Below are 25,996 nucleotides of genomic sequence, written 5' to 3'. Positions count from 1 at the left end.
CCAAAAAATGGAATAAAAAGAGATTAAAAAATCAATTTTTTTTAACCCCTTTCCGTCGGTGAGCGCTGAGCCCACATCTTTCCCGGCACATGGCAGCTGTTTTGAACAGCTGACATGTACCTCTAACTGCTGCGGGTGGAATCGCGATCCACTCGCAGCTGTTAACACATTAAATGCCGCCGTCAATCTCTGACATTGGCATTTAACTCGAGCTTCCGGCAAGTGCGCCATAAATCCCGGCCATAAGTCGTGATCGCGGGTCACCAATGGATTGGCATGACAACCAGAGGTCTCCGGCAGACCTATATTGTTGTCATAGCCAGATTGTTATGAGCGCCGCCCGGTGGTCGACGTTCATAGCAAGTGAGAATTTCTGCTACATACAGGTGATCTGATCATCGCCTTAATGTAGCAGAGCCGATCGGACAACTACAGCTTCTAGTCTCCCATGGTATTGAAGCATGTAAAAAAAACATGTTTTTTTTTTTTTTTGTTTAAAAAAAACAAAAGTTCAAATCACCCCCCTTTCGCCCCATTCAAAATAAAACAATAAAAAAAAAATCAAACATACACATATTTGGTATCGCCGCATTCAGAATCGCCCGATCTAGCAGTAAAGAATTAACCCAATCGCTAAACGGCGTAATGAAAGAAAAGTTCAAATTGCCAGAATTACGTTTTTTGGTTGCGGCTACATTGCAATAAAATGCAATAACGGGCGATCAAAAGATCGGATCTACACCAAAATGATATCAATAAAAATGTCAGCTCGGCGCGCAAAATAAAAATAAACCCCCAGACCACGAAAAGTGGAGATGCTACATGTCTCGGAAGATGCCGCCATTTTTATTTATTTATTTATTTTTTTTTTTACCAAAGTTTGGATTTTTTTCTTCACCACTTAAATTAAAAAGAACATAGACATGTTTGGTATCTATTAACTCGTAATGACCTAGAGAATCAATAATGGCAGTTTTAGTATCTAGTGAAGATGGTAAAAAAAAAAAAAAAGTGTCGAATTGCACTTTTTTTTTTTGTGGCAATTTGACTGCACTCGGAATTATTTTCCCGTTTTCCAGTACACGACATGTTAAAACCAATTATGTTGTTCAAAAGTACAACTTATCTCACAAAAGCAAGCCCTCACATGGCCATTTTGACAAAAATATAAAAAAGTTATGGCTCTTAGAAGAAGGGGAGCAAAAAAATGAAAACGGTGCAAAAACAAATATATTTTTGTAAATCGATATTTTTTTTATGTCATGTCCCCCCAAATGATACCAATAAAAACTTCAACTCATCTCATAAAACACAAGTCTGTCTGTGGAAAAATGGAGGTTTTCCATGTCACTGCCAGCTAAAATACACTGGAAAACGACATGGCTAATAAATACCAGCCAAGTAAAGTCCACACTCCCAAAGTCAAAGTATCTCCTTCTGTGCCCTGCAGCGTGCCAAAACCACAGGTAATGTCAACATGTATGGCATTATTGCAGAGGGAAGAACCCGCTTACAGGAGTTTTCTAAGTTTAATCATTGATGACCTTACCTGCCTATTAGGTGATTGGTATGAGATCGGTGGGGTCCGACACTTGGCACACCCACTGATCAGCTGAAAACTTGTCTGGCAGCGGATGGAACAAAGCAAGGTATGGGTGAAACCTAGCAGCCCCTCACATTGCTTGGTAGCTGCTGTACTATGCTTTGTCTCCCATTGACGTGAATGTACTGCAGGACTCAGCAGCGGCGATTAAAGGAAATCTGTCACCTATTTTTTTGAGTATCAGCTGCGGACACCACCATCAGGGGATTATCTACAGCATTCTATAATGCTGTAGATAAGCCCCTGATATAATCTGAAAGATAAGAAAAACGAGTTATATTATACTCTCCCAGGGGCGGTCTGGGTCCGGTTTTGGTCCGATGGGTGTCGCGGTCCGGTCCAGCACCTCCCATCTTTTAACGGTGACATCCTCTTTTTTGCTTCCCGTCGTGGCTCCTGCGCAAGCGCACTGCTCTGCCCTGTTGAGGGCAGAGCAGAGTACTGCAGTGCTCAGGCGCCGGGAGCAGTGCGCCTGCGCAGGAGCCACGACGGGAAGCAAAGAAGAGGACGTCACCGTTAGAGGATGGGAGGCACCGGACCACAACACCATCGGACCAAAACCGGACCCAGACCGCCCCTGGATGAGTATAATATAACTCGTTTTTCTTATCTTTCAGTCAGATTTTTTTTTTTTTTTAAATTAGAAAAACTATTTCTCCTTCGCCTCATTGGGGGGGACACAGACCATGGATGTATGCTGTTGCAACTAGGAGGCTGACACTAAGTTGAGGCAAAAAAAAAATGTTAGCTCCTACTCCGTAATATACACCCTCCTGCTGGCTCCAAGTGAAACCATTCATGCTTAGTGTCCATAGGAGGCACACATGTCTGGTTTTTCAGACAATTTTTTTTTTCTTTTACCATGAAGACGAGATAGGGGTGACGGGCCTTATGGAAAGGGCTTGATCTCCCCAAACCAACAGACGAGCACGTGGAGTGTCGCCTCCACGTATCCTCTCCTGTGACGTGGGACACTATGCCGGACACAGCCCTGACCACCCTAAGGTAGAGAAACCCTAGGCTGTACAGAGGCATAATAATAGTCCGTGCGGCCCCCACTACATCACCAACGCTAAAAACTGTGGTGATGGAAGTAGGCGGACGGTCCTCATCCCCCCATAAGGGAAGACGGATTAAGGGTGCCTGCACTGTCCTTTTTAACAGCCCCCCTCTAACCTGGCAGCTAGAGTTCAGACCATTTATTATTTTAATTTTTTAATTTTTTACTTTTTAACTCGGATGGAAGGGCAACGGAACTTTTCAAGATTCTGATTTCCTCAAACCAACAACAGGTGAGCACATGCGAGTGTCGCCTCCACGTATCCTCTCCTGCAACGTGGGATGCCATGCCTGAGCTGAGTCAAGGGTGACGGGTCTCTTAAAGGCCACTGATCTCCCTGCTCCGACTTACGGATGAGCACATGGAGTGCAGGGCTGTGGAGTCGGTAAGCCACAGTTGCGACTCCGACTCCGACTCCTCGATTTTATAAGGCTCTGACTCCGACTCCGGCTCCGACTCCGACTCCTTCATAAATGGCCAATTCATAACAACAAATTTACTGTTGTAAAATATTAAACATCGTGCTTATTCAGTTTCTCACCATCATATAAGTAATCAGACCACTTAGAGCAAAAACTACATTTATTAGAATACAATTAGAATATAGCAAATAACTTTTCTAAACTTTTATAAACTGTAAGTAAATATGCAATAAACACTTTTATGCAGTTAATAAGAAGAAATCTATAAATTTGTCCTCAGAAAAAGTATTGCCTCTGTCAGATCCTCCTTCATGGATGCCCTCAAATCTGATCTAATTATTTTGAGAGCAGAGAACAACCTCTCTACACTAACTTGTGTTGGTGGCAAAGAAGTAACCACTCGGGCAACATCTTTGACAATGTCCGGATACAGAGGAATCGCTTGTTGCACTGTTATTTTTGATGAACGGTCAAATTTCTCAATTTCTTTTAGTGCACATGAAAAATTCTGCTGAAATGTACTGGCTGTGTTCCTTGATAGGGATGACTCTTCTTCCATGCGGGAACGCTTTGCACGGTCCTTGTGATCCAAATATTTTTCGAAATTAAATTCTTCATCAGTTGATGATGAGGGTGAAGATGTGGCAGGACGACCAAATTCTTCTTGTTCCTCCTGACTGTTCTGCAACCCTTTCATCCTTACTGCTATTTCAAACAGAGCTTCTTTTCCTTTACTTAGCTGTTGATCATCTAGAAGAATCCGATGCATTGGGTCTACATAAACAGCTGCCAAAAGAATGTTATTTTGTAATAGTAGCTCCTCTCTCCGTTTCATTGATGTAGCAATGCCACTTGCAATTAACCCTCCTCTTTGGGACAGGCGAAACATCAGGTTCTTCCACTCCTTTAAGAAAATACCTGGAGTTAAGTCCTCTGCTTGTAATTTTTTAGTCACTGTAAATGGGTGCTCTAGCAATTTTTCCAGCTCAGTCACCTGATTCCACTGACTTTCATTTAGTGTCAGTTGAGGGTTAGCCATGTCTACAAGAAAGGTTTTCAGTTCAACCAAGCGCTGAATCATTAAGTAAGTACTGCCCCATCGCGTGGCTTGATCAATAATTGCCCCTTTTCCAGCACGTCTCTTCAAAATTGAGTCAACTTTAGGGGTTCTGGCAACAGTAGCCAATTTTCTCACCTTGCCAATCAGTGCAGCAGCATGTCCTTCTTGCAGACTGTCTCTTATAGCCAGCTGTAGCGTATGCACAACACAGCGCATGTGATGAATGAAAGAACATATTGACACAGTTTCAACAAGATCATCTAAACTATCATGTTGCTCTTCATCTGAAGCAACTTCAGTTTGCTCCTCAGTTACAATACTGTGTTCCTCTATTTCAAACATTTCTGTGTCTGTGGACCCAGAATGTTCTTCTAGCTGCTGGTCACCATCATTACTCTCATTCATTAGCTTAATAGTACTTATCATATTTGAAGCATTGTCAGTTACGACAGAAAGGACTTGCTCTTTTTTAAGTTCATAGTCTTGCAGAACCTTTTCCACCAAGACCTTGAGAAACTCACTGGTGTGATGAGCTTTGGTGTCTTTTACTGCCAATGTCTTGGTAACTATTTCATTTTTGTCACAAACAAATCGGACATTGATGGCAAAATAGTTCACTCTGTGACGTGTGCAGGCATCCATTTTAAGAAACAGAAAGCGTCCCTTGAGAGTTTTTTTAAGTTCTTCCTTTTGTTTAAAAGCTTCTTCGATTACTAATTTTCTAATACTCTCTCTCTCCAGAGAAACACCAAGCTTGCGGGCCATTTCCCCATTCAGACACATAAAAGCTGGTCGTGAAAATAATGAAATAGGCACACTATCCTTTACAACAAGCTCTATGATCTGTTTTTTAAATGTATCTACTGTCATTGTCACAGTAACTTTGTCACTGACAAAATATCTTGCAACTGATGGCTGCAAAGTTCTCTGCTCCTTTGTTTGGCTGGAAGAGCTGGGCACTGGTTCATTGGTTTGGATGCAGTCTTTCTCATCCACTGCTTTCAGTACTTCTGGATGAAAGCGCTGTAAATGTCTCTTTAGATTAGAAGCTCTGGTAGGAGCATTTTTATCTTTGCCTGAATATGCACTCATCTTGGCTTCACAGCATTTGTTTTCGTCTGGATCATTTGTCATACACTGACGGACATAATGTTTTCTATCTTGAGTGATGGTGAAATGTTCAAATACAGCTGATTTAATGTGATGCTTCTTTGACATTCTCAGGTTTTTAATTCTGCATTCACAATCCAAATGACAATTGTTTTTCCTAAAAACAATTGTACAAAATTATTGCCAGGTCGTACAACTGATATAGTGATCAGTAATACTGTTATTATTCCTCATGTACTCACAGTTAACTGATGCAAAGTTTGTTGAAAGGATAATACTTCTTACAGTCTTCCTCTTCTGAGTAGCAGGCAGCTGTGAGATTCTTGGAAGACGCACACCTAGTATGATCTAGTCTAGAGGAGGAGCTTTACTACTAAGAATTTGCAACACATTTTCACTTTCAGTTTCATACATTGTAAGTAGGGGGGTTGGGGCAGCATGAGGTTAACCAAGTATAAGATTAGATAAGGGCAGTGGAGAACAGTGACACACAAGAAGTAAGAAATGTCTCTATCTCCAGCAGAACTGCTTATCACTGTTGTTCATAGTTTGATAGAACATATACACTCACTGGCCACTTTATTAGGTACACCTGTCCAACTGTGTGTTAAGACTTAATTTCTAATCAGCCAATCACATGGCGGCAACTCAGTGCATTTAGGCATGTAGACATGGTCAAGACAATCTCCTGCAGTTCAAACCGAGCATCAGTATGGGGAAGAAAGGTGATTTGAGTGCCTTTGAACGTGGCATGATTGTTGGTGCCAGAAGGGCTGGTCTGAGAATTTCAGAAACTGCTGATCTACTGGGATTTTCACGCACAACCATCTCTAGGGTTTACAGAGAATGGTCCGAAAAAGAAAAAAAATCCAGTGAGCGGCAGTTCTGTGGCCGGAAATGCCATGTTGATGCCAGAGGTCAGAGGAGAATGGGCAGACTGGTTCGAGCTGATAGAAAGGCAACAGTGACTCAAATTGCCACCCGTTACAACCAAGGTAGGCAGAAGAGCATCTCTGAACGCACAGTGCGTCGAACTTTGAGGCAGATGGGCTACAGCAGCAGAAGACCACACTGGGTACCACTCCTCTCAGCTAAGAACAGGAAACTGAGGCTACAATTTGCACAAGCTCATCGAAATTGGACAGTAGAAGATTGGAAAAACGTTGCCTGGTCTGATGAGTCTCGATTTCTGCTGCGACATTCGGATGGTAGGGTCAGAATTTGGCGTAAACAACATGAAAGCATGGATCCATCCTGCCTTGTATCAACGGTTCAGGCTGGTGGTGGTGGTGTCATGGTGTGGGGAATTTTTTCTGGGCACTCTTTGGGCCCCTTGGTACCAATTGAGCATCGTTGCAACGCCACAGCCTACCTGAGTATTGTTGCTGACCATGTCCATCCCTTTATGACCACAATGTACCCAACATCTGATGGCTACTTTCAGCAGGATAATGCGCCATGTCATAAAGCTCGAATCATCTCAGATTGGTTTCTTGAACATGACAATGAGTTTACTGTACTCAAATGGCCTCCTCAGTCACCAGATCTCAATCCAATAGAGCATCTTTGGGATGTGGTGGAACGGGAGATTCGCATCAGGGATGTGCAGCCGACAAATCTGCGCCAACTGTGTGATGCCATCATGTCAATATGGTCCAAAATCTCTGAGGAATGCTTCCAGCACCTTGTTGAATCTCTGCCATGAAGAATTGAGGCAGTTCTGAAGGCAAAAGGGGGTCCAACCCCTTACTAGCATGGTGTACCTAATAAAGTGGCCAGTGAGTGTATATTTGAGTAACATTTATAAAATTCATATGAAAGTTCAATTATGAAATATTAATACATTTTTTTTTTTAAAGCTGGAGTCGGTACTTTTCTACCGACTCCGACTCCAACCAAAACTAACTCCGACTCCGACTCCACAGCCCTGATGGAGTGTCATCTTTATATATCCTCTTCCGCAGCCAAGCCTATGCCGGACAACCTGCCCTGTCCATCCTTAGGGATTGAACCCATAGGATGCAGAGAGGCCTCTACATGGCGTCCGTGCAGCCCCCACTGCTTCACCACTTTTTTAAAAGCGGATGATGCAAGGAGGCGGACGGTCCCTCTCCACTTCCCTTCTAAAGGATGGTGGATTGAGGCATTTGCTTACCTCATACCGCCCTGAAGATTCCCCTAAAGCGACCGGATATCTCCCCTGCTGTACGGGGAGCAACCTAAAAATCCATCAGGGGGTCCAAGGTTTGCACAGAAGGGGCTCCTGGGGAACGCGCGCCCGCGCGCTGAAGCCTCATCGTGGCAGCTCCATGCCGGGACGCGTACCACGGTGACTGCCATGGAAACCACGCAGCAAAAAATGGGGAACTTAGATCCCCTGCGAGCGCTTGCAGCCAAGCATGATGTTCTGAGAGCGGGAGTGTCAGCGCCTCCCCCGGCGTCCGCCGGGAAGCGTTTGGTCCATGGACCCCCCTCCCCCGGAGGCGCTCCGGCAGGCATAAAAAATTTAGGCCCTGGCTTCGGCCTACTTAGAGGAAGCTCCGCCCCTCGAAGTAGACATGACGTTGCTCCCCCCGGCATGACGTTGCTGTGGTTCTCGCCACCCATTTTTTTCAAAGAATGGCGCCAACCCTCCACCTGGCGCTTCTCGTTCGCTGCGAGACTTCTGCCGGAAAGAGGAGGATCTAATCTCGACAGTTATATTCCTTGTCGGGCTGCATTACGTGCACTGATGTGATGGCTGTGGAACCATGGCTCTCTAGGAGTTGTGGTTCGTCAGCAGATGACTGTCGCCCTCATCTTCGCCCTCCACCAGAGTGCGCCGCCGGTCGCTTCATCCTGCAGACCAAGGTACAGGCACCCTTGTATGACTTAAATGGCCATACTCCACCAAGGGCAAAGATAGTGCCTATTCACAGCGCTGACAAGGGTACTATTTCCCGGGGAGGGCCACAGTCTCGGGGAAGAACTCAAGGATACTGCGTGTGGATGCGTATATATATATATAATACAGCGTGTGTGTATGTGTATACATTACAGACCAAAATTTTGGACACACCTTCTCATTCAAAGAGTTTTCTTTATTTTCATGACTATGAAAATTGTAGATTCACTCTGAAGGCAACAAAACTATGAATTAACACGTGGAATTATATAATTAGCAAAATAGTGTGAAACAACTGAAAATACTGGGTGTCTTGTATTCTAGGTTCTTCAAAGTAGCCACCTTTTGCTTTGATTACTGCTTTGCACACTCTTGGCATTCTCTTTATGGGCTTCAAGAGGTAGTCACCGGAAATAGTTTTCACTTCACAGGTTTGCCCTGTCAGGTTTAATAAGTGGTATTTCTTGCCAGTTGTGTTGTGCAGAAGTCTGGTGGATACACAGTTGCTAGTCCTACTGAATAGCAGCTAAGTAAAGAAAAACAAGTGGCCATCATTACTTCATTACACAGAGTTCTAGCAGCAGACACATCTCTACAACAACTGTTAAGAGGAGACTTTTTGCAGCAGGCCTTCATGGTAAAATAGCTGCTAGGAAACCACTGCTAAGGACAGGCAACAAGCAGAAGAGACTTGTTTGGGCTAAAGAACACAAGGAATGGACATTAGACCAGTGGAAATCTGTGCTTTGGTTTGATGAGTCCAAATTTGAGATCTTTGGTTCCAACCATTGTGTCTTTGTGCGACGCAGAAAAGGTGAACGGATGGACTTTACATGCCTGGTTCCCACCGTGAAGCATGGAGGAGGAGGTGTGATGGTGTGGGGGTGCTTTGCTGGTGACACTGTTGGGGATTTTTTCCAAATTGAAGGCATACTGAACCAGCATGGCTACCACAGCATCTTGCAGCGGCATGCTATTCCATCCGGTTTGCGTTTAGTTGGAACATCATTTATTTTTCAACAGGACAATGACCCCAAATACACCTCCAGGCTGTGTAAAGGCTATTTGACCAAGAAGGAGAGTGATGGGGTGCTACTCCAGATGACCTGGCCTCCACAGTCACCAGACCTGAACCCAGTCGAGATGGTTTTGGGTGAGCTGGACCGCAGAATGAAGGCAAAAGGGCCAACAAGTGCTAAGCATCTCTGGGAACTCCTTCAAGACTGTTGGAAGACCATTCCCGGTGACTACCTCTTGAAGCTCATCAAGAGAATGCCAAGAGTGTGCAAAGCAGTAATCAAAGCAAAAGGTGGCTACTTTGAAAAACTTAGAATATAAGACATATTTTCAGCTGTTTCACACTTTTTTGTTAATTATATAATTCCACATGTGTTAATTCGTAGTTTTGATGCCTTCAGAGTGAATCTACAATTTTCATAGTCATGAAAATAAAGAAAACCCTTTGAATGAGAAGGTGTGTCCAAACTTTTGGTCTGTACTGTGTGTGTATATACAGGGGTTGGACAAAACAATGGAAACACCGAACGTTTTGGCATCATAGTCTTCCAACATGTTATAAACATGCAAACCGTGACATATGGTAATGTTTTGTAGTTGATTATTTGTGTTATGTGATATGTGTATGTAAATAAATTGTTTGTTTTGCAGAATTGTAAGAACATTGATGAGAACCTCATACCAATGGCAGACCTCTAGGATTTTCAAAGAGGCCAAATTGTTGGTGCTTGTATGGCAGGCGCTAGTGTAACAAAGTGCCCAAATTCTTGGCGTGTCAAGAGGTACTGTCTCCAAAGTAATGACTGTGTTTGAAAGAGAAGGAAAAACGTCCGCAGCAAAGCACAGGTCCGGCCAAAAGTCAAAGTTGACTGAGAGAGACCGTTGGACTCTAAAGCGAATTGTGAGAGAGGATCGCAAGACCACGGCTCCGAAAATCACTGCTGAGCTCAATGAACACCTACAGAACCCAGTTTCCACGAAAACTGTTTGTCAGGAGCTGCACAAATCTGGATTCCACGGAAGAGCTGCAATTAGAAAACCGCTGCTCTCAATGACAAATGTTTCCAAGCGTTTAGAGTGGTGTAGAAACCTCCAGAATAGGTCCCTCGAGCAGTGGAAACATGTGATATTCTCAGACGAATCATCGTTTACCCTATTTCCGACCTCCGGCCGAGTGTACGTTTGGAGACAGCCGAAAGAAGCATTCCATCCAGACTGCCTTCTCCCAACCGTAAAACATGGTGGAGGTTCTGTGATGATCTGGGGTGCTATATCGTGGAGATCCGCGGGGCCAATGATATCCCTTCATGGAAGAATTAACAGCCGCGATTATTTAGGCATTTTGGGCGACCAAGTGCATCCTATGGTTCCAGCACTGTTCCCGGAAGGGAAGCGCATCTTTCAGGATGATAATGCACCAATTCATACAGCTAGAATCGTTAAAGCATGGCACGAGGAACATTCTAATGAAGCTGAGCATCTCATCTTGGCCCCACAATCCCCAGACCTCAACATTATTGAGCATTTATGGTCGATTTTAGAGATACAAGTTAGACGTCGATTTCCGCCGCCATCGTCGCTCAAAGAACTGGAGGGTGTTTTAACTGAAGAATGGGCTACAATTCCTTTGGAAACAATTCACACCTTGTATGAATCCTTACCTCGGAGAATTAAGGCTGTAATCGCCGCAAAAGGTGCACCTACACCATATTAAACTAACTTTTGTTGATGTTTCCAGGTGTTTCCATTATTTTGTCCAACCCCTGTGTATGTGTGTGTGTATATATGTGTGTGTGTGTGTGTGTGTGTGTGTATATATACAGTGTATATATATATATATATATATAGATATATATATATTAAGGTAGCGCTCACTGAATGCGTTGGGGAGCACTCATTTGGCTGCGATATTGGTGCACACTGGAAAACTTTAACTTAAAACAGTCCAATGCAGTTGATTGTGCCATCATAAAGCGCAGCGTAAGCCATGTTATACTTCACAGACTTACACTTAGTCCATCACATTACATAGTACACGGCTCTGATACGCTGTCATTAAACACGCTGGACCTCTTTGTCCAGTTACCATGGATGACCGCACGCCGAACAGTTCATTAGTGTCCATAGTACATCATGGGCACCAACAGTTATATCCCCATGTCTGGGGTTACCTCACAGGAGCTCTGGCTCCAGATGCCGACTCTTTATCAGTCCTTTCTTTCCCAGGAAAGCTGCCGAACTGGGATCACCGTCCCGGATAACGTCTTGCTCACCAGGCCACCTGACAGTCCAGATCCACAGACTGACAGTAACTCCCCCAATGCAGTGCCGTCACTGACTCTGCAAACACACAGGCCTCACTGGGTGCTATTCAGGGATCCAACCCTACTCCCCAGGTCTCCCAACACACCGGCCACCAGATCCAGGGCCTCAGCGGGTGCTATTCAGGACGTCCGTCTCCTGAGACCGTCCAATACTCACGCCTCACCAGGTCCAAGGTCGCAGCATGTGCTCCAGGGATCCGATCCTTCTAGCAGAATCTCCCAACACTGACCCTCCAGGACCTTGCACCCTGAACCACTCAGGTACACACTCTCTCCCCCTGTGACCAGACCTCAGACACATTATATGTTACATAGCCACACCCACAGGTGATCACATGGCTATGACCTCTTTGCAGGTCCTTTGAGACACCCAACCATACACACACACACATATACTTTGGGCATTCAAACACATGTCACTGGGTGGGTTTGTAGGTGACTGGTTCCACCCATCTCACCAGCCACCTGGAAGCTCTCCCTATTACACTGCAGCAAACCCTCAGCAGTACCTCTGCTGATCAACACATGTTCCAGCTTCCATCACGAGGCACCCACCCTTGTGACACATATCGGCCATTCACAACCCTGCCGCTCACCATTTCCCGATCACAATAAAGGAAACGCCTGCATGCATGTCCTGGGAAGCCCATACAGCGCCCCCTAGCTGTCACAGGGGTCACTGCATCACAAAATATATATATATATATATATATATATATATATATATATATATATATATATATATATGTATATATATATACAGTGGGGAAAAAAAGTATTTAGTCAGTCAGCAATAGTGCAAGTTCCACCACTTAAAAAGATGAGAGGCGTCTGTAATTTACATCATAGGTAGACCTCAACTATGCGAGACAAACTGAGAAAGAAAAATCCAGAAAATCACATTGTCTGTTTTTTTTTTCATTTTATTTGCATATTATGGTGGAAAATAAGTATTTGGTCAGAAACAAAATTTCATCTCAATACTTTGTGATATATCCTTTGTTGGCAATGACAGAGGTCAAACGTTTTCTGTAAGTCTTCACAAGGTTGCCACACACTGTTGTTGGTATGTTGGCCCATTCCTCCATGCAGATCTCCTCTAGAGCAGTGATGTTTTTGGCTTTTCGCTTGGCAACACGGACTTTCAACTCCCTCCAAAGGTTTTCTATAGGGTTGAGATCTGGAGACTGGCTAGGCCACTCCAGGACCTTGAAATGCTTCTTACGAAGCCACTCCTTCGTTGCCCTGGCGGTGTGCTTTGGATCATTGTCATGTTGAAAGACCCAGCCACGTTTCATCTTCAATGCCCTTGCTGATGGAAGGAGGTTTGCACTCAAAATCTCACGATACATGGCGCCATTCATTCTTTCATGTACCCGGATCAGTCGTCCTGGCCCCTTTGCAGAGAAACAGCCCCAAAGCATGATGTTTCCACCACCATGCTTTACAGTAGGTATGGTGTTTGATGGATGCAACTCAGTATTCTTTTTCCTCCAAACACGACAAGTTGTGATTCTACCAAACAGTTCCAGTTTGGTTACATCAGACCATAGGACATTCTCCCAAAACTCCTCTGGATCATCCAAATGCTCTCTAGCAAACTTCAGACGGGCCCGGACATGTACAGGCTTAAGCAGTGGGACACGTCTGGCACTGCAGGATCTGAGTCCATGGTGGCGTAGTGTGTTACTTATGGTAGGCCTTGTTACATTGGTCCCAGCTCTCTGCAGTTCATTCACTAGGTCCCCCCGCGTGGTTCTGGGATTTTTGCTCACCGTTCTTGTGATCATTCTGACCCCACGGGGTGGGATTTTGCGTGGAGCACCAGATCGAGGGAGATTATCAGTGGTCTTGTATGTCTTCCATTTTCTAATTATTGCTCCCACAGTTGATTTCTTCACTCCAAGCTGGTTGGCTATTGCAGATTCAGTTTTCCCAGCCTGGTGCAGGGCTACAATTTTGTTTCTGGTGTCCTTTGACAGCTCTTTGGTCTTCACCATAGTGGAGTTTGGAGTCAGACTGTTTGAGGGTGTGCACAGGTGTCTTTTTATACTGATAACAAGTTTAAACAGGTGCCATTACTACAGGTAATGAGTGGAGGAAAGAGGAGACTCTTAAAGAAGAAGTTACAGGTCTGTGAGAGCCAGAAATCTTGATTGCTTGTTTCTGACCAAATACTTATTTTCCACCATAATATGCAAATAAAATGAAAAAAAAACAGACAATGTGATTTTCTGGATTTTTTTTTCTCAGTTTGTCTCCCATAGTTGAGGTCTACCTATGATGTAAATTACAGACGCCTCTCATCTTTTTAAGTGGTGGAACTTGCACTATTGCTGACTGACTAAATACTTTTTTTCCCCACTGTATATATATATATATTAGTGTATTTGTGTTCTTTAACCCTCTATATTCCCGGCCAGCCTGCGTTCCAGGAGATTAGAGTGCTGGCTTTGGCAGCACTTATACCAGAATTATACTGGCCCTGCGCATGCCCGACATGTTAATTCGTGGAGTTCCATAAGCCATCTCACCATGCCAGCATTGGACTCCGCCACCACTGGGCCCAACTTACGAGGCCCCCACCCCTCCCGGTACGGGCTTCGCCACTGTCACTGATTCTCCACGATCACTCTGTGCATCGGAGCGTTCACAGGATCACGGCAGCTGTCGGTTAGCTGCATGCATTCTAGAAATGCGCAGACATCTAGAGAAAGGACTCGCAGTACGCTATCCGACCAACTACGTGCTTTAGTGTCCGTGTTTTTCTGTGTCTCGCTCCCCCTCACAGATTTACAGAGTACAGGACTCTGTGTATCAGTTTAATGTTTTCCGTGTATCTGGATTCGCCACAAAAAATGGCAGATTCGCTTTTTTGAGGCAGTCATCCAGTTTTCTGAAGGTCCACGAGGATGCCTGGTCTGTCCCAGATCACGTAGCTTTCTTCCGGTGGACTATACCCCATAATACAGCATTTACCACTCACTGGGTGGTTCATGGAATAGTTAACCGGCAAAGGGAGCGATAGGATAACCGTTTAACAAGTCAGAAGCCTCCAAAAAGAAGGAATCGCCCGTGTTTTCAGCTGATCGGCGGAAACATTTTTAGCTGGACGCCTTTTTACAGGCGGCTTTCTGTCCCACACTATATGCGGCAAATGCCATCACACTCAATAGGGCATTATGGCTCAGGGAATGGAAAGAGGTCTGCACCGAGATAGATCTCCGACATCTCTTTCTTATCAGAGTGGGTTTACATGGACAGCAGTCGGTCCAGCTTATCTCTGATGCTATGGGAGGGAAGAACAAATTTCTTCCCCAGCAAGGCTTAAGGCGTCTTCCTCATTGGCGTCGGCAACAAATCTGGATTTGGTCCTTTTGCATAAATCTGGACTTATCCACTAAGAACGCTCCCATCGGCAAGGGATCCCAGGCTTCCCATAGGTCCAGCCAGCAATGTAATGATCTACCCCAAATGGTCTGGACCTGAGAGAGAGAGGTCCCTGACGTTTTTTTCCACCCAGTGATTTCTGGCGTAAGCCGTTGACACCACCATTACGGACGGCCCCCTATTCCTGGATCGTGAGGTCTCATTCTTTTATGCCGTTCGTATCGAGCAGGCCCAAAACCTGGTGTCTGCTAGATACAAAAGATTGCATTTTCCTCTTGTCCCTCTACGGGATGTTTTTCTTTTACGTCCTTGAAAAACTTAGGCATTGGAACAAGGACTTCTTTCCGAACAATAAATGCACGGCGTCAGAACGGAGCCATTATCTAATGCTACAAAATGTAAAGATTGAGTACTTCTACTCAAATCTGTTCGTGCTTCCCAGAAATGATGGATCTGTAGGACCCATACTGGATCTTGGTCAAGTTATACCATCCACGGATGGATTCGCTCCGTTCGGTCCTTACCTGGATCGTGAACGGCATCTTCAGTTCACACTCTTTGTCACTCATCCCCTTAATCTTTCCGGATTGCCGTGAGGGTATGGGGGAAAAACTGCAGCAGCAATTTAAGTGATCCCCTTCCATTATCTGTATTCTCTTCTGGCAGTCTGCTCCAGAAAACTGTTCTCCTAGTCTGCTGGTGCCGCTTGCCCCCGCACGTCAAATAGCCTCACAGGCGGTGGACATTGAGGTTTTTTTTTCTATACCAAGAGGAGAAATTGTCTCTTCTGATGCAATCACTAGTGTGATGGTGTGATATGTTATGTGGATGTCATTTTTTGTATATTCCTATTTTTAACAATTCCAGTTATTTTCATAGTGTTTTTCTTATTACATTGTAAGTCTACAGCCTCACTGTATCTGTCTCTTGATGACCCCCTGTAGTGCATTAATCCCTAAGGCCCTTTGTTCTCTTCTGGGAGACAACTTGTTTGACTACCCCTGGGCAAGGAAGGGGGTGGGGGGAAGAATGGCAGCTGGACAAGTCAGTTCCGGTAGAGACAAGATGGTGAAAAGGCTGCATTTCAGAGAGAAGGACCCATTTTTATCCTCTGGTGCTAGAGTTGTGGAATCTCGTTTCCCTGGACATTTTATCCTGATACTGGACTGCATTCTTATTCTGGACTATCTTATCCATTGTGTGGTGGACTGAATATGGACCTTTTCGTATTTTTGCCTGAATAAAGGTCTTGGAATTGTTCACTCTTCGCTTGCTCTGTTGATTGTGTGATACCAGAGAAGGACCCCGTGACAACTAGTAGTGACTATCGATGCCAGCCTCCTTTGGCTGGAGAGCAGTCTTTCTAATATCCTGGTAATCCATCCCAGCGCAGGATTGCTTCCAAGACGTAAGTCAGGATTTTCATGTACAGGACTTCTCAGGGGTACTCCCCTACAAAATTCCATTAGAAGTCTGGGACGTTAATTCTGTCCTGGGTGTGCATTAAGAGAAGCCTTTCGATCCGTTCCATGATGTCTCGTGGGAAGTTCTGTCTTGGAAGGTCGCCTTTCTTGTCGTAGTGTCATTTATCAGGCAACGCTCGGTGCTGACAGTTGTGTCCGGTCAAGCTCATTTAGTTTTTCCACTTTTCCACCAGAACTTGATTGTCCTCATTCCGCTTCCGCCCCCCTTTTGGCCAACATTGTTTGGTCCTTCCATTTTTAACGATGACTTTGTCTTTCCCTCTTTGGGCCCGACACTGGTACTTCGGGTGGATAAAGCTACGAGCACCCTGCATGCAGTGACGAGACTCAGGATGTACAGTGGGGCAAAAAAGTATTTAGTCAGTCAGCAATAGTGCAAGTTCCACCACTTAAAAAGATGAGAGGCGTCTGTAATTTACATCATAGGTAGACCTCAACTATGGGAGACAAACTGAGAAAAAAAAATCCAGAAAATCACATTGTCTGTTTTTTTTTCATTTTATTTGCATATTATGGTGGAAAATAAGTATTTGGTCAGAAACAAAATTTCATCTCAATACTTTGTGATATATCCTTTGTTGGCAATGACAGAGGTCAAACGTTTTCTGTAAGTCTTCACAAGGTTGCCACACACTGTTGTTGGTATGTTGGCCCATTCCTCCATGCAGATCTCCTCTAGAGCAGTGATGTTTTTGGCTTTTCGCTTGGCAACACGGACTTTCAACTCCCTCCAAAGGTTTTCTATAGGGTTGAGATCTGGAGACTGGCTAGGCCACTCCAGGACCTTGAAATGCTTCTTACGAAGCCACTCCTTCGTTGCCCTGGCGGTGTGCTTTGGATCATTGTCATGTTGAAAGACCCAGCCACGTTTCATCTTCAATGCCCTTGCTGATGGAAGGAGGTTTGCACTCAAAATCTCACGATACATGGCCCCATTCATTCTTTCATGTACCTGTATCAGTCGTCCTTGCCCCTTTGCAGAGAAACAGCCCCAAAGCATGATGTTTCCACCACCATGCTTTACAGTAGGTATGGTGTTTGATGGATGCAACTCAGTATTCTTTTTCCTCCAAACACGACAAGTTGTGTTTCTACCAAACAGTTCCAGTTTGGTTTCATCAGACCATAGGACATTCTCCCAAAACTCCTCTGGATCATCCAAATGCTCTCTAGCAAACTTCAGACGGGCCCGGACATGTACAGGCTTAAGCAGTGGGACACGTCTGGCACTGCAGGATCTGAGTCCATGGTGGCGTAGTGTGTTACTTATGGTAGGCCTTGTTACATTGGTCCCAGCTCTCTGCAGTTCATTCACTAGGTCCCCCCGCGTGGTTCTGGGATTTTTGCTCACCGTTCTTGTGATCATTCTGACCCCACGGGGTGGGATTTTGCGTGGAGCACCAGATCGAGGGAGATTATCAGTGGTCTTGTATGTCTTCCATTTTCTAATTATTGCTCCCACAGTTGATTTCTTCACTCCAAGCTGGTTGGCTATTGCAGATTCAGTCTTCCCAGCCTGGTGCAGGGCTACAATTTTGTTTCTGGTGTCCTTTGACAGCTCTTTGGTCTTCACCATAGTGGAGTTTGGAGTCAGACTGTTTGAGGGTGTGCACAGGTGTCTTTTTATACTGATAACAAGTTTAAACAGGTGCCATTACTACAGGTAATGAGTGGAGGAAAGAGGAGACTCTTAAAGAAGAAGTTACAGGTCTGTGAGAGCCAGAAATCTTGTGTGGCAACCTTGTGAAGACTTACAGAAAACGTTTGACCTCTGTCATTGCCAACAAAGGATATATCACAAAGTATTGAGATGAAATTTTGTTTCTGACCAAATACTTATTTTCCACCATAATATGCAAATAAAATGAAAAAAAAACAGACAATGTGATTTTCTGGATTTTTTTTTCTCAGTTTGTCTCCCATAGTTGAGGTCTACCTATGATGTAAATTACAGACGCCTCTCATCTTTTTAAGTGGTGGAACTTGCACTATTGCTGACTGACTAAATACTTTTTTGCCCCACTGTAGATCACACACAATACCACCATGTAGATCACACATAATACTGCCACATACATCACACATAATCCCACAATATAGTTCTCATATAATACTGTCATATAGTTCTCACATTATTCCACTTAACTGATCAAACATAATACCACCATACAGATCACATATAATACTGTCATATAGATCACACATAATGCCATCATACAGAACACACATAATACTTGGCGGCATTAAGTGTCTATGGGAGGTCAGAAGGAGATATATGGAGGGGAAGGAGCTAGGTGGCGGCAGCAGCAGAGTATTTCATGAGAGGAGTGCGCTGATCATGTGGGAAGTACAAGACTAGTTACATACAAAGTGTCCCCAGCAGCACAGAGTATTTCAGGAGACGAGAGCGCTGATCATGTGTGAGGTCACAGACTAGTTACATACAGAAGCAGCGTCACCAGCAGCACAGAGTATTTCAGGAGAGGAGTGTGCTGATCCTCTTAGCCTTTTTTTTTGCACACTAAACATTCCCAGATCCTTTAACCGTTCCATGTAGGACATACTGTAGTCTTCAGTCCGCCTACCATCCTGGTAGCTCTTCTCTGAACTTGCCCTAATTTTTCAATGTCTTTTAAAATGTGATGCCGAGAACTGAACACAGTATTCCTTATGAGGTCTGACTAAGGAGGAGTAGAGGGGGATAATGACTTCATGTGAGCTAGACTCTATTCTTCTCTTAATACATCCTAGAACTGTTTGCCTTTTTTGCTGCAGCATCACAATGTGACTCATGTGTAGTCTGTGATCTATTAGTATACCCAAATCTTTTTCACACGTGTTGTTGCTTAGTTTTATTCCTCTTATTCTGTAGGTATACAGTAATTTGCAGTTTTCTTGCCCAGAAAAATCTTTCATTTCTCCTTGTTAAATATCCTTCTATTAGTTGCTGCTCATTGTTCAACAGCTAGATTTTTCTGAATCCTTTCTCTGTCTTCTCTAGTGTTAAGGGCCTGTCACACTAAGCGATATCGCTAGCAATATCGCTATAACGTTACTGGTTTTTGTGACGTTATAGCGATATCGCTATGTCTGATACTTGCCTCCGACCGCTCCCCCGCTGGTTATCGCTGATCGTGCGAGAACGTCCTGCACCGTTTATCGTCGTCAGCTTCCTGCGGCGCTTCCTGTGGCGCCGATGAGCGACATGTGGACGCGGGCGGGAGGACGTCAGGATCGCCTCGTCTGACAGGTAAGTAGTGACCCCCGACCCCTGCGATGTCGCTGGTGAGATCTGCCTGTGTGGCAGCTCACTAGCGACCACTTAGCGATGTACCAGCGATCCTGACCGCGTCATATCGCTGGTCGGGATCGCTGGTACATCGCTAAGTGTGACAGTACCTTTAACTATCCCTCCTAGCTTTGCATTGTCTGTAAATTTGATTAGTTTACCTTCAGTTCCCTTATCTAGATCATTTATAAAAATGTTGAACACTGGGACCAGGACGGAACCTCGTGGTACCTCACTTGAAGCACTCTTCCAATTGGATGTGCAACCATGTGCAACAGTTGCCTTGTCAGTCCCATACTTGGTCATTATTTTTTTGTAAGGATAGTATGAGATACTTTATCAAATGCTTTGCTAAAGTCGAGATACACTATGACACATTTCACTGATCCACCCAGTCAGTGTTTCCATCATAGAAGGACAACTGTCCAGTGACCTGTTGCGGTATGTTGGCTGTCATTTATTCCTGCCACACAAGATCTTTGTTAACCCCTTAATGTTCAATGATGGACATAGTCCGTCATTGGACACTTCCCCCTGTTTGGTGCAGGCTTCGGAGATGTGCCCGTACCTTTTCCGGGACATGACGGCTGATGTTAAATGACGCTGTCAAACTCTGAACAAAAAGAACCTAGACATGTTTGGTGTCTATGTACTCATAATGACCTGGAGAATCATAGTTGCAGGTCAGTTTTAGCATTTAGTGAAACTAGCAAAAAAAGCCAAGCAAAAAACAAGTGTGGGATTGCACTTTTTTGCAATTTCACCGCATTTGGAATTTTTTCCCGTTTTCTGTTACATGACATGATAAAACCAATGGTCTCGTTCAAAAGTACAACTCGCCCTGCAAAAAACAAGCCCTCACATGGCCATCTTTACCAAAAAATAAAAAAGTTATGGCACTGGGAAGAAGGGGAGCAAAAAATTGAAATGCAAAACCAAAAATACCCCTGGTCGTTAAGAGGGTAACAGGCCAGTATGGATGCTTTCTAAGGTTATCTGTGATACTGCCGCTAGGACTTTATTGCTACCCACATCTGTTAGTTATATATAACAGGCTCTGAGTGCAGGGTGCTGCAGGGTTTAAAGGCAGCTCCTTCTCAAAAGTTAAGATGAACCATCCCTGCCAAACTAGAATATTGCATACTGGCTTTCTAATGCACTCAGGCAGGGGTTACAATCCTATGAGCAAAGCACAATATCAGAGGGTCTTTATTCCATTGTTTTCTTCTTTCTTATATTGTTGATGTAGATCTAAGAAAATCAGCTTCATAATTTGTGGTCAAAGGTTAACGTCCATTGTAGGACCTCTTAAATACTTCAGAGCCATGTATAGTGAGGCCCTTTGTCTCTATTGTGCCTCCTTCCCGCATAGTTTTAGTGTTTTATGGCATGTTCACATCGTCAGTATTTTACCTCAGTATTTGTGAGCTAATTTCAGAAGTGGGTAATAAATCCAGAAGTGGTAACGTGTTTCTATTATACTTTTCCTCTCATTGTTCCACTACTGGTTTTGACTTACAAATACCTATATTAAATACTGACCAAATACTGAACGTGTAAATGTGGCCTTAAGGTTGAAAGAAGACACAAGTCATTTGTGATCGACCTATATCCTAACATGTTGATTCAGGGGAAGGCATAAACCCTACTGGCATCGGCCATGGGGCAGTGTGAGTTCTGTTTATTTCCTCTCATTAATGGGAATCTGTCACCCCATTTTTGCCCTATAAGCTGCGGCCACCGCCATCAGGGGCTTATCTACAGCATTCTGTAATGCTGTAGAAAGCGCCCGATGTAACCTGAAAGATAAGAAAAACGAGTTAGAGTATACTCAGATTATACTCACCCGTGACTTTTCCCGGCACCTGCGCACTGCAGTACTTTACCCTGCCCTCAACAGGGCAAATAAAGCAGAAGATGGGAGGCACCGGACCGCGACACCCACCGCTCCCCCGGTGAGTATAATCTAACTTGTTTTTCTTATCTTTCAGGTTACATCGGGGGCTTATCTACAACATTACAGAATGCTGTAGATAAGCCCCTGATGGCTGTGGTCGCAGCTCATAGGCCAAAAATGGGGTGACAGATTCCCTTTAATGTTATTAGCACCCCACAGAGCTTGGCTATATAGAACTGGTCACTTTGTTTCCACACTGATGGTTTTATAATAGCGGTGTTGAGGGAATTGTGTATCTGTTCCAAGAGGTCTTGCCCTGGTACTCTTCTCTAAAAATAAGCATGTTTTAGGTTGTGGGATGTCATCACTGCTGATACAGCGAAATGTAATTTATATGTTAAGGGTCCTGTTAGCAGTGTGCTGGATAGGGCCAGCTGGCACCGAGCAGCATAACATACTCCCGTAGGTCCTCTCGCTTAAGATGACCTCTGCTGGCAAGTCACATCAGTATGCTTGACCATTACTGAGTAAGCCACGCCAACAGCTGGGCAGTATGTGTGCCCCTCTTCATCCCAAGATTCCTGGCAGCGGTACAAAGCAAAATTGTGTTGATGGCCATCTAAAGTGTTTACTCAAATAGATCTGTCTAGGATTCGCTTTCTGTCTGTAACGCTCATAATGAGTATTTTATTTTAACCATACTGCAAAGGTATTTTCTGCAATCATAGTACTTATTTTCTGGGGAAAATGATCCGATCTACGAACATCAGAGTCATCACTGATGGAAGGTGGTACAGGATACAAGTTATACACAGAACCCTAGTTAGGCTCTAGTCATCTCGTGTTTTTTTTTTTCTCAGTATTCTACTGGATCTGTCCAAAAAGGGACTAGCTCCTTTTTGTCCAGGGACTCTGTCAGCACAGAATGACTGTTCAAATAATGTCCCTCAGCTCGATGCTTCATGGCGGGCCAATCGTTTATATACACCCTCCTGCCTGCTTATTTCCCCTCAGCTCCACCTCCATCTTCTTTTATTGACAGCTCTGGCTTCATAGAGCCAGCGAAGGGTGGAGATAAATGGAATACAAGCAGGGAGAACGGTATATTTAAATTGGTCCCGCCATGGAGCACCGAGCGCCTCTACTTGGTTTGAACTTGGATCTGTGCTGATGGTCTCTTTAAACCAAAATTTGCACCCAGTGGGTTTCCTTGGTTAGCCCTGTCCTGGTCTACCTCCTTGGTGGTGATTGACTGCTCTAGGGTTTTGGTGCTCTCTTCAACACTAAAGTCTCTGACATGAGCAGTAGAGTCTTGCTGGGCCTTTCCTTAAAGTTTAAGTTCCGGCAATGTAAATTTTACTGTGATTTTCAAGGTCTTTGATACTGATCCTTTGCAGACTACATATCTACAGGTGTTTTTAGCACATAGATTGAAACGACCATTACTGTTGGTAACTGACAACTGCGCATTGAACTATTGAAAAACGTGAAGAATTTGCTCGGATTTATTAGATGCCAGGTATAAGCAATGCTTAATATGTTTTTCCAAATCTAGGTCTCCGGAAACATGACGTTTGCTTCCTGGTCACTCTACGGCCCATGTTGCTGTATGGCACAAAGATTGATAGGAGACAGTCTATTGTGGAGCAGACGGGTCTAATGTATGTGCGGGGTTGTGAGATTCAAGGCATGCTGGATGAGAAGGGACGCGTCATCGAGGAAGGTAAATTTCTACAAAGAAAACCTTCACTGAGCTATATGGAGAACATTAGCAGTAATGCTTTTCTACAGTTCTGTGATATAAACCTAATGAGCATGGCTAAGGAAGAAGTAGCAGAGATGTAGTCATGAAAAATAATTATTTAAAAAAAACCTTGTTTGCGGATCTCGTTTTTATTTTTTTAGGACCTGAACCAAAACCTAAACTTAAAGGCGATTCAAGGACATTTCGGGTCTTTCTTGACCCCAATCAGTATCAGCAGGACATGACAAACACCATCCAGAATGGGGCCGAGGATGTGTATGAAACCTTCAATGTGATCATGAGGAGGAAACCAAAAGAGAATAACTTTAAGGTAGGTTCGGAAACTTTTTTTTGCATATGGTCGCTTACTGATTTTTCTACTTTTATCTTTCAATTCTGCCACATTTTCCCCAAGAATCAGATGCCAAAATTGATTTAACTTTGATTCCACACTTCTAAATAAGTTCAGACCACTAAGTTAATTAAAACACCATGCCCCTTCATAAATTTGAAACCCTAAATGTAGACCCCAGACCATCTCCTTAAGTATATTTACCCACCACAGACCCAGGCACTACTTTGGCGCTAGGCACCAACAGCAAGATGCAGCAATACCCTATACAGGGTCTGATAGAGATGGAATTTAGATATCATTGGCTGTTACCTACACTGTGTGTATTATATATACAGCTCTGGCAAAAAAATTAAAAGGCCATTGCAGAGTTTTATAAAAATCAGCTTCTCTACATGTCTGACAGCCATTCCATTCCAGTGTCAGTTGAATTCCAACCAGAGTGCACCTCATACTACTTAATGTGCTTCTGACAAGGTGATCACCTGAACCAAATCTTATCTAACAAAGAAAAGTATAAAAAACCCTGCTGTGGTGTTCACAATCCTCTTGCAATAGGACAAGTTGGATGGCAAAACAAGTGCTAGTAATATCCCAAAAGTAATAGGAATGAAAAAATAACTTTTAACCACACCAAAGGAGTTGAAAAGAAAAGTCTTTAGTGAGGAAAAGAAGGGGTCAATTCTGCCTTTACTAGCAGAGGGATACAGTGAGCGTCATGTTGCCTCCATCCTTAAAATTTCTAAGACAGCAGTCCATTACAAGAAGGTCAAGCAGCAGACATTGAGGACAACAAATCTACAGACCGGCAGGGGGCGAAAACGACTCTCCACTGACCGGAATGATGTCATCTTATTCGAATGTCACTGAGCAACCGCAGGATGACGTCAAGTGACCTACAAAAGGCATGGCAAATGGCAAGAATTGTTCGTAACAGGCTTCTAGAGGCAGGGCTCAAGTCATGTAAAGCTAGAAAAAAGCCTTTTTTCAATCAGAAGCAAAGGAGAACAAGGCTGAAGTTTGCCAAACACCATAAGCATTGGACCATAGAGGACTGGACTAAGGTAATCCTCTCAGATGAGTCTAATTTTCAGCTTTGCCCAACACCTGGTCGTCTAATGGTTAGACGGAGACCTGGAGAGGCGTACAATCCACAGTGTCTTGTACCCACTGTGAAATTTGGTGGAGAATCAGTGATGATCTTGGGATTCTTCGGCAATGCTGGAATTGGGCAGGTTAATCTTTGCGAAGGACATATGAATCAAGCCACATACAAAGTTATCCTGGAAAAACAGTTGATTCCTTCTGCTCAGGCAATGTTCTCCAACCCTGAGGACTGGTTTTTACAGCAGGACAATGCGCCATGCCACACAGCTAGGTCAGTCAATGTGGATGAAGGACCACCACATGAAATCCCTGTCATGGCCAGCCCAATCTCCAGACCTGAGCCCCATTGAAAACCTCTGGAATGTAATCAAGAGGAAGATGGATAGTCACAAGCCATCAAACAAAGAAGTCACCCAAAAGCAGTGTCAAAGACTGGTGGAAAGCATGCCAAGATGCATGAAAGCTTTGATTTAAAAATCATGGTTATTCCACAAAATATTAATTTCTGAACATTAGTATTGTTTCTAAATGATTATGAACTTGTTTTCTTAGCATTATTTGAGGTCTGTAAGCACTACATTTTTTTGTTATTTTGACCATTTCTCATTTTCTGAAAATAAATACAAAATTTAGTGCTTGGAATTTCGAAGACATGTTGTAAGTAGTTTATAGAATAAAAGAGCAATTTACATTTTACTCCAAAATATATTTATAAAGAGAAAAATCAGACAAACTGAAAATTTATCGTTCGCCTTATTGGGGGACACAGAGACCTTGGGTGTATGCTGCTGCCACTAGGAGGCTGACACTATGCACAAAAAAAGTTAGCTCCTCCTCCGCAGTGTACACCCCACCGACCGGCAGAGAATTCCTCAGTTTAGCTTAGTGTCAGTAGGAGGTGGACACGGGTCTTTTATTAGACCCATATCTACCTCGTCGTGCGTCGTTCCTTTTCAGGTTCTACGGAGGGATACAGAGTGAAAAGTCACATCTGTACTCCCACATGGAGTCTGCAAGTACGGCGTGTACTGCCACCCCGTATCCTTGCAGTTCTCCGCGGCAGGACCAGCCAGATGGACGCCGACACCAAGACGTGCCAGCGACTCCAGGGGTCCTTGTCGCCAGTCTCCCTCCCACTCGCCTACCAGAGCCTGTCGGTTGGATGAGACGCAAAGACTTCTTCAGACAGGTAATGGATCGTGGATGGGTGAGTATTAGGCCCCGGCTTCATATTTATTTTCCTGGCTGTCCAT

The 25,996-nt window shown here is 44.1% G+C and overlaps 1 protein-coding gene across 1 annotated transcript in view; it reads left to right on the top strand.

The window, feature by feature from the left end:
* AQR (aquarius intron-binding spliceosomal factor) overlaps positions 1-25,996 on the top strand; it is a 183,795-nt gene that overhangs the window by 80,605 nt on the left and 77,194 nt on the right. The window contains exons 18-19 of the mRNA XM_073577867.1: positions 23,096-23,263; positions 23,446-23,615. Coding sequence (XP_073433968.1) covers positions 23,096-23,263; positions 23,446-23,615 — 338 coding nt within the window. The remainder of the gene's footprint in view (positions 1-23,095; positions 23,264-23,445; positions 23,616-25,996) is intronic.

Source organism: Dendrobates tinctorius, unplaced genomic scaffold, assembly GCF_039654945.1.
Source record: "Dendrobates tinctorius isolate UK_male_01 unplaced genomic scaffold, ASM3965494v1 ptg000057l, whole genome shotgun sequence".
NCBI classification, from domain to species: Eukaryota; Metazoa; Chordata; class Amphibia; order Anura; family Dendrobatidae; genus Dendrobates; species Dendrobates tinctorius.
Note: the sequence above shows the minus strand (reverse complement) of the source record. Positions and strands in the feature narration are given on the sequence as shown.